The sequence below is a fragment of the Mercurialis annua genome, linkage group LG6 (genome assembly GCF_937616625.2).
Source record: "Mercurialis annua linkage group LG6, ddMerAnnu1.2, whole genome shotgun sequence".
Classification (NCBI taxonomy): domain Eukaryota; kingdom Viridiplantae; phylum Streptophyta; class Magnoliopsida; order Malpighiales; family Euphorbiaceae; genus Mercurialis; species Mercurialis annua.
The window spans coordinates 36,814,988-36,827,128 of NC_065575.1; the positions used below are offsets into that span (position 1 = coordinate 36,814,988).

General features: G+C 35.5%; 2 protein-coding genes across 5 annotated transcripts; one reads left to right on the forward strand and one right to left on the reverse strand.

Annotated features, from left to right (window-relative positions):
* The first annotated feature begins 466 nt into the window (after positions 1 to 466).
* On the forward strand, positions 467 to 8,245 carry LOC126686994 (protein LATE ELONGATED HYPOCOTYL-like). 4 transcript variants are annotated; one of them, XM_050381334.2, is made up of 8 exons: positions 467 to 745; positions 926 to 1,034; positions 1,168 to 1,359; positions 1,461 to 1,572; positions 1,786 to 1,847; positions 5,662 to 5,886; positions 5,974 to 7,416; positions 7,715 to 8,245. In XM_050381334.2, the coding sequence occupies exons 3-8, from the start codon at positions 1,318 to 1,320 to the stop codon at positions 8,087 to 8,089; spliced, it is 2,259 nt and encodes a 752-aa protein (XP_050237291.1). In that variant the 5' UTR covers positions 467 to 745; positions 926 to 1,034; positions 1,168 to 1,317; the 3' UTR covers positions 8,090 to 8,245. The 4 variants fall into 4 exon arrangements, with proteins under 4 accessions (XP_050237291.1, XP_050237290.1, XP_050237289.1 ...); XM_050381333.2 differs by having other exon boundaries at positions 926 to 996; XM_050381332.2 differs by having other exon boundaries at positions 926 to 951.
* A 295-nt stretch (positions 8,246 to 8,540) lies between these two features.
* On the reverse strand, positions 8,541 to 9,764 carry LOC126687823 (F-box/kelch-repeat protein At3g06240-like). Its single transcript, XM_050382380.2, has one exon. It carries the CDS (start codon positions 9,762 to 9,764, stop codon positions 8,541 to 8,543), a length of 1,224 nt encoding a protein of 407 aa, XP_050238337.2.
* Between the last annotated feature and the right edge of the window lie 2,377 nt (positions 9,765 to 12,141).

A 12,141-nucleotide genomic window follows, 5' to 3' on the forward strand; every position in this document is an offset into this window, starting at 1 on the left:
TTAAAAGATTACTCCGTCTACCCTCCCCAAAACGCGCGAACCACACAAACTCTCACTCGAAAGCAAACGTCACCGTCGTCGCAACATTACAGTCACAATCTTTTCTTTAAAACCCGCCACGTAACGGTGTTGGTATCCAACTTGGCAAAATACGGGCCGCTTTTCAAACCCTCCGTACACGCTGGCATGGCAGGATAAAACCGGCTACTTGGATAGGGGCCCACATGAACGTCACACACGGATGCGCTTTTACGTTAATAACCTCAGTAGCATTAGAGTTTGTGGCTGAGATTGGGAGATAAACGTAGTGGCAATTAGGCAAAGAAAATAAAATAATAAAAAGTGCAAGGGTGGGATCAGCCACTAAATTCACGACACTTGGCAGCATCTCAGTCATCTTCCTTCTCTCAAATTTACCCTTCAGATCATTGTAGCCTCAAATAAAATCACAATAAAAAATAAATAAAAAAGAAATAAAATCCACAAGAAATTATAGTGGCTGAGATCGCTCCTCACTGGTTTCTGGTGTTTTGAGTCTCACCGAACTCCTCTGTCACTTCTCACTCGCAGCTGCTAAATACCGCTCTAGAAAACTCTTTGTTTTTTCTTTGAGTTTTCGCAATTCCGATCTACCATTGCCGGTGACTGTATTTTTCACGTGAGTTTCCGGCGAGTTTAACACGTGTATGATCGGAGACTTCGTCGATGCTTCTACAGTTTTAACTAGCTATGACCTCACCGAAAGGTATTTTTCAGTTCTCTCGGATTTTTCTAGGTCTTTTTTGATTTCTGGATTCATTTGTAACTTAGTTTTATAGATTGAATGTTTTACTGAACTTATGTAGTATTAGATTTATGATTCGCATTAAAAAAATTGATGTATATAATTATTGATGTGTGTTTTATTTATATTGTTTTGCTAAAGGATGTGGAAAATACGCGACCGTTTTGGTGAGGATTCATGAATAAAACTTTTAAAGTTCGAGATACGTATAAGTCAGTTTGTTTGTCTCTCCATCTCTGTTTTTGCTATGGTGGATTTTTTATTTATAGTTTTTTTATTGAGTTTTTTTTTTCATACAGTAGTAATTAATAATAATAAGTTATTGTTAATTGTTCAGAGACGGATCTCTATCGATTGTTCGGTTTTTTTCTTGTATTTTGCAGTAGTATTCAGTATTTCTGGAGTTTCAGAACAACGGCTTTATCTGTAGTATTCGGAATTTCAAGAAATGACAGGAGGTATCTGTTGTATCCGTTGCTCGTGAGAGAGGATTTGAAGCAGCGTTAGCTGCGCCACCTGCGCCTGGTTTACTAATGGACACATACTCCTCTGGTGCAGAAGACTTGGTTATTAAGGTATAATAATATGAATATTTTTTTTAAACTCTAAATTGAAATAGTGAAACACTAAAACGTTAAGTGTTAGTATCTGAATCCTGAAGTTATGTCACTTATAGACTAGAAAACCTTATACAATTTCCAAGCAACGTGAACGATGGACTGAGGAGGAGCATAATAGGTTCCTAGAGGCCTTGAAGCTCTATGGACGCGCTTGGCAGCGCATTGAAGGTTGTAATTTGCAATGTTTCTTTTAATTTTCCGTTACCTTTGTTTTTATTTAAACTAGATGTATGGCTGATTAGTGACTTCTTTTTTTCTTTAAATTTGTGGCCAACATATATACTATATGTAGGGGAACTGTCTGGTCATTCCAGTTTGTAATACTATGGAGTGACATTCTATCTATTTACTCTTAATTGGACATTTGTTGGTGGGATGCAGATCATATTGGAACAAAGACTGCTGTGCAGATCAGGAGTCATGCACAGAAGTTCTTTTCAAAGGTCAGTCTGTACCTTCTTGCCTGAGTCTTATATCAACTATAAATTAATGCTGCTACATTTCTTGGTATCACGAGCTTTCACGTTATACCTGGTTAAATTATTGACTGTCTGTAATTCTATTCATATGATTTTTCCTTTAGTGATGTTTTTTGGTTTCAGTATGCCACTAACTAGCTTGGAAACAGAGATGGAAAAATGAAAACGACACTAAACGGACACCAGAAAATTAAATTTTCATATAATATAGGACTCAAAATGTGGAGAATACGTTTAAATATTAAAAATATAGATGTTTTTGTATATTTTATTCTTCATATATGTACGCTAATACATTTATACAAGACACATTTCTAATAAAAGTTTACGAAAAATTGCTATTTCTTCAAATTTCATCAAAAATATACAATTAAGATATTAAATTTATGGACTAAATTCTAATTTATGGACTAAATGCTAATTTATCTATAAAAGATCAAATTATCCGTACATAATATTTAAACAAATAAAAAACATATCACAAAATACAATATTTAAACCTTGTATACACAAACAGTATATACTTTCACATTTTGAAAATGTAGAAACCCACAGAACATCATGTTTCGGTGGTTCATACTTATGTCATATCTACATCTTCCTAGTTGTACAAAATGCACACGACACATAAGCTGACACATCATCAGATTGCTTCCTTTGACTTAAATTAAACTAAAAAGTCACAACTCAAGCTCCTGAGAGTTGAACAAAAAAAAGTTCTTTAACTGGGATACATCCTTTCAGAGGAAAAGGAGATCTATATCACTTTTTATTGGGTTGGTTTGCATTTGTTTATTAGTTTCTCAGCTTATAGCCTATAGCCTAGAGAAATAACATCCTTTCACTATGCTGTTGGCTCATTGTAGTTGTTTGGTGACTAAGTTTTCAAGAAAATTAGAGAAATTTTAGTGATGGAGAAACTTACAAGCATTCGTTGATTCTGAAAGAGAACTTAAACGTGATGCTTTATGTAAAGTTGAGTCTTGCTTTATGCCCAATCAATATTACCTGCCTCGGCTGTTTTAGTAGTTAAAACATGGTTATTTGGACTTCTATTTTTTTGGGGAAAGCCATGATAAGTAATGGTAAGATAACAAATTTTGGAGTTATTTGTTTCCTTGCCATTATTTATCACATTTAATGTCTTTATGGTCTTCTAGACTGAACCCATATTTGTTATGTCTTTTTAAACCATGGGTTGATGTTATAAATGATCTTGGGTTTGAGACTGAAGTTACCTGAGCTTGAGATACTATACGGATGGTTTTGGAGTTTTAAAGAGAGCTCAAATCATTGTGGATATACAGTAGATTGGTGATCATTTTGGTAGTGGACCTGTCTATATACATACTACTATATTGATTTTTTCATCATCAATATTGAATATTGCAAATCTTCAAGGAAATTTTGATAAAGATGATTCATGCAAGAGGTTTAGTGAGCTTCTCCAACTATTGGTCTAAGCAGTTTTGACTTTGAACTGTAGCTTTCTTTTATATTTAAATTTTAGGGTCGATGCTAGGCAGTCATTCTTGCTCAAGTGAACATAGTTTTTTCTGTTTTTAGTTTGATTTCATCCAGTCATTCAAGGATCCCTTTTCTTCAAGGTCAAAGGTTTGAGAATAACATATCTAGTGTTTGACATTGAAATTGGCATTGTTTGTTTCCTGTAATCTGTTTTTGCTTTTAATAGCATAAGTTATATCTTTTTCTCCTTAAAAATAGAAAAATGAATAATTCCGAGCTCCTAAGCAAAAATGTTTTCTAAATTTTCTTTGTGAACTGAGAGAATGACCCCAAGGTAACAAGTTAGGAAAAATTCATCATTTCCTTAAGTTTAGTTTGACTATTGCACTCAGTTGTTCTTGGAATCATTCTCAGTATCTATGCTAATTCTTGATCACAAGTATATTCTGAATGTCCTATGGTATAAAACCAAGTTACCATGATAGTCATAGGATTGGATCTTTTTGAGGCGAAGTATGCAGATTGTTCCTTTAGGTTTTTCTGTTCTCCACCTTGTAGATTCTTAGTACCATATTAGGTTCACTTTTACAATGTTTTATTCAAATTTAGTTCAACAAGTAATACATATTTGCTTTTGAAGAGACACCCTTTACAAATCACTCTTGAGTTTCTAAGTCGTTAGCAACAAATTGCCTTCAATTTTTATGCAATTGCTTTCAATTTTGAATTTGATGCCACAGACACCTATTGTATTCTCTAAAGGAAACATGGAATCCAAAAATGATAGTAGCTCTTTCCATAGGGATAAATGTCATGTGAAAAGCCTTCATATTAGTACTTCAAATCATATATCATTCGGCAAAAAACTGAACTTTTTTTTTTTAAAGTGATGGAAATTTATTATTAAATGGTTCATGTGTTATTTCAGGATATTAGAAATGCATGCTGTTTTCAATTAATGCTCATGTAAATGTGATGTTTAAAAGGGTAAAACCGTACTGATTCATTTTGTTTACTTATATATTTTTGGGAAGAATATTTTGTAAATTGCATACTCCTTCAAATTTTTGAAATCATTTTCGACAAATTAGTCAAAGGCAACAATCTTATGTGATTTGATTTTGTGATGTATTTTTTATTAAGAGTTTGTTTGTTTTTTGATATCACACTGTTGTTTTCCCCATTGTTGTAATGAGGGGCTGGTTTGGTCAAGGAGTTTAGCTGACTGCTTGGCCAAATCAGCCCCCTCCTTTTGTTTTACTAGAAGAACAGAGTAGGTGAGTATCGTTCCTTATAGAATAGACAGTCGACTGAGGTTGATTTTGCACTGAAATTAGCTGAAGAGGATCAAATTCTGCTTCCAAATTTTAAGGTTTGAGAAGTTTCCAATCCAAGAAGATGATAGTTTAGGTAGACTAGCAGTTTGGAAGGCCAGAACATTTTATGGGGGTAATGATTTCTGGAATGAGTGAAGGATTCTATAAAAAAGCAAGACCATGCATCATGCAGTAATTCATAACTATTACTTTCACAATTAGTGCGCATTTATCTCCTTGTCAAAATGTTGCTGCTCAATTTGATCTTTATTAGTATCTGACTACCTGGATCTTAGGGGTTCCACTCTCTTTCAGAAGCCTTTTAGGTAGACCTTTGTAAAATCTTTACATACGTAAAGCACTAACAAATCCCATAAGCGCCCTCTTTAAGTTTTTCAAATGATTACATAATCATCTTCAAGTGGATATTCCCTAGAAGGTGATCTATAATAGGTGTCCCTGCATGTATATTTGAAGATCAATCCCTCTAAAACATTAAGGTTACTCTGTTGTAACATAGAGTTTATGGGTTTAAACTTTAAACCTCTAAATGAACTATTTTTCATGGTTTTACCAAGTTGCATGTGTTTATAAAACTAAAGTAAAATTATCAAAGACTGGAATGAAAGGTTTATAATGAACGTGACACAAGGAGTCTTGGCAACTTTTTTGACTGTTTAAACTACTCATTTAATGATTTCTGATCACTAGGATCTAGACATAACTTCTCAAACAAATATTGAGATAAGATGTTGCGAATTTAATATTTCTGTCAAATAGTTTACTTTGCTTTTCGGTCATGCACTCTGTTGTTTCTGTACCAGAAGCAATAGTTTATTTCATTTTTCAGTCAATATGAGAAGATGCAGTTCTATTTGAATTATATTCGCCTAATCAGTTGTGGTTGTTGTATGTTTGGTATTGGTCCTTGGAACAATGTTTTGTTGAAATTTCTTTTTGAAATTAACATATGAACAATATTATTTATCTTGCAGTTGGAGAAGGAGGCTGTTGCTAAAGGTGTTCCAATAGGACAAGCACATGACATAGACATACCGCCTCCACGTCCTAAGAGGAAACCAAGCAATCCGTATCCGCGAAAGACAGGTGCATGTCCTACTCCATCTCAGGTTGCATCAAAGGATGGAAAAAATTTAAATTCGATTCCTTCTCCACGCTGTAAACAAGTGCTGGACTTGGAGAAAGAACCACTTCCCGAGGTGAAAACTACTTGTTATTTTTTTACAATTATACAGTTAATTTACTTTATTTCCTGAATATCATTTTTTCTTATCCTATAAATTCAGGATCCCAATGGAGACGAGATGCAAACAGATGCAACTGATAACCAAGATGACAATTGCTCAGAAGTTTTTACTTTTCTTCAAGAAGCTCGCAGTTCCTCTGGGTCTTCAGTGAACAAGAATTCTATACCAATATCAAAGGCGCTTAGAAACTCATGCTCATTCAAGGAGTTTATACCTTCGCTGAAGACGGTAGTGAATCAGGATGCCACTGATGAATCGTATATCACTATGGAACTTGACAGAAATCAGAAGCTGGATAAGCCTGACGCCAAACAGACAGTTCAGGATAATGGCACTAGTAAGGCTTCAAAATTGGAATCCTGCACGATTCGAGAGAAATTAGTTCAGGGAAAGAAATCAGAACACTTCAGCAGTGCCTTGCCTACTGATGATGTGGAAGCTATGCAGAGTTATCCAAGGCACGTCCCTGTGCACGTTCTGGACGGGAGCTTAGGAACATGCACACGAGCACCCCCCTCAGATGTGCCATTCCAAGACTCAATATTTCACCCAATGGGGGAAGTTCACAGGCATTCCAATCCATACCCGCGTCCAGCTGCATCTTCCGGTACTGACCATCAAAACAGTGTTCCAGGATCTTCTACACATCAATCATTCGTGAACTTTCCTCCGCCCTTTCCTCCAACTCAACATAATCAAGATGACTTTAGATCATTTCTTCAGATGTCCTCTACATTTTCAAGTCTTGTCGTATCTACACTGCTCCAGAATCCTGCTGCCCATGCTGCAGCAAGTTTTGCAGCGACATATTGGCCATATGCTAATATGGAGAGTTCTGCAGATTCTCCGATATGTTCCCAAGGAGGCTTTCCATCACGTCAAGCGAATTCTGCCCCCAGTATGGCAGCTATAGCTGCTGCTACTGTGGCAGCAGCAACTGCATGGTGGGCCGCACATGGATTAATTCCCTTGTGTGCTCCACCTAGTGCTGGCTATACCTGCTCTCCCGCTTCTGGAACTGCTGCACCATCATTGGATGCCGGCCAAGTTCCTGCAGCCAAGACAGAAAGAAAGGAAGCTGCTCCTGAAATTCAGCCTTTACCAGATCAACAAGTGGATGAAGAACTCTCCAAAGCTCTGCAAGCTCAGAATTCACCGGATATGTCAGTGTCTGAGTATGAAGAGAATGGAAGTCCGGAGCATAATACAGGATCCAAAAATACTGATCATGAGATGGCCACAGCAGAACCTGAGACCCATGACCCGAGCAAAGCAAAAACCAGAAAACCCGCGGACCGTTCTTCATGTGGTTCAAACACTTCTTGTAGCAGCGAAGTGGAGACGGATGCTTTAGAGAAGCTTGAGATTGGCAAAGAAGACTTAAAAGAAGCTGATGCCAACCCTGCAGCTATTGAGTTTAACAGCCGTCGCAGTAAAAGTATCACCAATACGAGCGATTCATGGAAAGAGGTCTCAGAAGAGGTAATGTATTTTCTTCTTGGAATGTTTTCTTTATTGTGAAGAGTAAATCATGTTGGATATTAGTCATTGGCTATAATTAATAGACAAATTATAGTTGGTTATATTCATTGACTGAAGATCAGGTGCACTAATGGTAATGAAAACTGAAACGAAATGATTTTTTAGCATGTTCTGATGCTCGAAGCTTGAACTAAAAACTGAAAATTCGAAGTACAATCCCAAAATTGAGAGAGTTTATTTCAGGACAAGAGTGCTTATGATCATTTGCTATTCATTTCTTTGTGTTGTTATTAACTAGGGGCGGCTGGCTTTTCAAGCTCTTTTCTCGAGAGAGGTTTTGCCGCAAAGCTTTTATCCTCGACATGCTCAATATAATGAGGCAAACGAGATGGATGGCGTTGAAGATAATGAGAAATTTGGACTCGCATTATTCTTGAATTTGAACAGCAACACATGGGGACCCTGTACAAGTCATCAAAATGAAAATCCTAGATGTGAAAACAGTGGGGAGGAGGGGCTGCTCACACTTGAACTCGGACAAAGTAAGTTAAAGGCTCGCCGGACAGGATTCAAACCGTACAAAAGATGTTCAGTGGAGAACAGGATGGTGGCCTCAGGCAGCAAAACTGAGGAGAAAGGACCGAAGAGGATACGTGTGGGTTGGGATGCTTAAACAAAGGAAACCTTTTGTTTCGGCATTGTAATTTATATTATTTTTTCCCCTGTTATCTATTGTCTTTTATGTTCATGTTTAATTAGAGTTTCTGCAGATCACGAGACTTTTTTGTGCAAGTGTGTACCATATTATATCTACTTGGCTTGTTCATTATGTTCGACTACGTAGACCTCAGTTAAATGAGCTCTGATGTGCTCTTTGCATACATATACTATTAATTTAGATTCTTTTAATATAGGGATATTTGGTAACGTTAACCATAACAACACTGTAGAAGTTATATTCTTCACAAAATAAACAGCAAGCACAACTTTAGCTGAAATCTGATTCAATAAATCTTAATAGGTTTTAAAAAAACAAAAAAAATACTAAACTGAACATAAAATTTAATTTGCAGCTATTATTGTCATAATGGAGAAATTGTTGCATAAGTGAAAGATGAAGAGAACTATGAAAATGAAACTGCACTCTCATTGTACACATAAACGCCACCCCAGCTGGACTGGGGTAAGCCGGCGATCTGAAGTTTGTTACAAGTGGCTGTTTTGGGGTGATAGATGAGAAGTATGTCCTCGAGTGATTGTGATTCGTACGACTCCGCCCTGGCATACATGAGCAGTGCACCATCTGGGGTCACATATAATGGCCTCAACAACTCAATATTAGCAGGTCCGCTGAATCTTGCAAACTCCATCCAAGTTTCTCCCTTCATTATCCATATCTGGAAACACTCGTTTGCTTTGTTACTGCTGCCTACAGATATGCAACCTCCTAAAACTCCCAACATTAAATTGTCTGCGTTGTCAACGTTGGGAGGCAGTGCGAGCTGTTGGTATGTCTCCCTTGCCAAATTAAAACCAACTAGCACAATGTCGACCGGCGTTTGAGCAACTCTAGCAAACCAGTACACATTCCCATCCGGCGATGACACAGCTTGTCCATTATTGCCAGGATCCACAAAATATGGAAACTCAATTGCTGTCCTTCTCCATAAATTTGAGTTTAGAGTCATCACATACACGCCCCTGTTCTTGGATGCTACTGATCCTTCCCTTCCTGAAGGAACTCGTACAAGCTTGTAGTCACCCACGGATGAATCATATCCAAACCCAACTGCTTCCCATGTACGGTAAGGAAAATTGTTATCAGGGTCAGGCAATGATAACATTTTGTGCTGACAGGTTTTTGGATTCCACAAAAAAAGGCGATCGCATAAGGCTATGCACATGATTCCATCGCAGCAGCATGTGACGAAAAACGGATCCCACTCTGTCGGAAAGAATGTAGACGGAGACAGTTGTTTGTCTGATGCCAATGTCTGACTTTTAACATCGTAATTCAACATATCACACATCGGAACTTTGTTTTCTCTTGCCCTTTTTCTATGACATTCTCTAAACCATTCAAGCTGGCGTGCGTCTAAAGCGCAGAAAACGATCCTAGACTTTTTCACCACGAGACAGAACTTGTGGTTCGGGTCGTAACCCAAGTAGTCTCTCACGAAACGGGGGCTGCTAATAACAGAATTCCAGTGCTTCGATAGGCGCTTTAAACCGACAACAGTTTTCCATGGAAGATTCAATATTATCCTTTCAAACACATGATCAGGAATTTCAATTTCTTTTTCCTTTTGCATTAACTTCAGTCTACGCTTCTTAGCACCAACTTCCATGCTTTGCATTGATGATTGGTTTCATATATCTCTCTCTCTATGGTCTATATATACACACAATTTTATTATCCTTCTCCTATTCCAATGTGGATTCCCTTCCGCAAGAAGAAATTAAAAGAATCCTAAACCCTTCAGGATTCACTCAATTATTTGAACTCCTCTCCAAAAAGACCTCTCATCTCCTTTCCTTACATATATTAATAGCATTAAGTGCGTGACTCGTCAATTCATAATCTTATTTAAATTCATTATGATTATATTTATTTAATTTAATTTAAAGTTAGAGTTTTTATTCAATTTTTTTAATTTTTATTAATATTTGAAAATTAACTTATTTGAAAATAGTAAATATATGCCCGTTTAAATTTAAGGGTAATGTCAAAAAAATTCACCGATTTTTTACGTTCTCATTTTAATCACACCGTTTAAAAATCGTCATTTTCATACACCAACTATCATTTTTTCTCAAATCCATACACAGCTAAAAATCCGGAAAAAACTGCTGACGTTTCACTATCTTATTCGTTATGACATGTTACTAGCCGGTTGCCAACTCAGCAATTTTCACCGAATTTTTAAACGGTGTATGAATTTGAGAAAAATTTATAGTTCGTGAATGAAAATGACGATTTTTAAACGGCATGATTAAAATGAGAAAACATGTAAAGTTGGTGAATTTTTATAGCACTAACCCTTACATTTTTAATCTATCTATCGAATACGGGAGTATTATTATTAATTTATAGGCACGATCGCGATAATATTTTTATTTGGGCAGCAAAATGATAGACCGTGGGTTTAAATCCTCCCAGAAACGCTCCATTCATAAAAAAAACAATTAGTGTTATCCTGTATAATCATATAAATTGGTGGTAATTTCCCACAATACATTTTTCGGTAACTCAATTACATCTTTACCTATCGGATTTTGACTTTTATTTTCTAACTTTTTCCCTAACTTTCTTTTACCTTTTTTGTTTTTTTTTATTAAAATAACTGTCCTTAACTTTTCCGTTTATTTCTTTTTTTTTTCGTTGTTCTCCAACGTTTTCTCCGATTTGTTTTCCAATCACCGATTACATGTTTTTCGTTTGTTTTTTGTTTTCAATTATTTTCTACATGAAAAGACGTATATGATCTTTGATCGATAGAATGAAGTCTGTTATTGATGCTTAAGTTATTGAAGGAAGCGATTTTGAACTTTTTGATAATGACGATGTTGTTTTTAAAGTTAAAAGAATAAAAAAATCGTGACATGCAACACAATGCTGATGTTGATTCTAAGGTTTGTATTCATTTTTTTAAAACCGTTCTCTTAATGATTTCTCATTATTTCGCTGGTTTTGCAGAGTTCTGTTAAGAAAAATCGTAGTGAAGGTATAAGATGATGCAGTTGTGGTATTTTGTTTGTTTGATAATTTTCGATAACTATTTGTTTTCTAGACTCCCGCTAAGAAGAAATTGAAACGATAAAAAATAAGATGATTCTAATTTTGTAAGTTAGAGTTTCATCATTGCGTATTTACTTTGTTTAGTTTATTTAATCTTTTTTTTATAACTTTTGCTATGTTATTGAATTGTTCATTTCAGATTTCTGTTCATAAAAATTTGAAAAAGGTGTTTTTGATGATGGAAGTTGTAGTTCTCACGTTTGGATACTATTTCTCTTGTATTTTACATTGTTTTGATTTTATATTGATTTTTTTTGTGTATTAATCATGTTGTATATTTTTTAATTCTTTTGCTTTTTTTTTAAAATTTTTATGTTTAGTGTTTTAATGGTGTATTTATAGTGTATTTATATTCTGTTGTTGAGTAAAGTCTGTTTGTGGTATATTCATTGTGTACTTATATTATTATTGTGATTCATTTGTAAATGTTTCTATTTTTTTTTTGTAAAATGTGTTTTCTTCTTAGATATGGAAACCTTCGTTTTCAACCGATCAATAGTTTTGCTCAAAAATTTCATCACTCTATGTCGTATAAGTGTATTTCTGATGTGAAAAACATCCTTAGTGATGCGCAATTGTACAAGTTTCGTCAAACCTGTCTTGCATTTCTTTTGGATTTTCCTATATTTGTGTTACATTAGAGTGTTATTCATTCTTTGTTGCTGAGGCAACTTTCTCATCCTGCATCAAATCCTGAGGCAGCATCCTGGTATTCGTAAGATATTCAAGCAGCATGTTGAAGATTCTTTCTATGCTAAAAGGTGGTCTGATGATGATGAGGCTGTGAAAGTTGCTTTTCTTTACCTCTTGGAGAATCTTTTGTTGTCTAATTTTCCTAATGGTCTTGTCAAAAATCATTATTCTTGATGAATTCTGGTGACTTCAATACTTATTCTTGGGAAAAACTGGTTTTTGAAATAACTAAC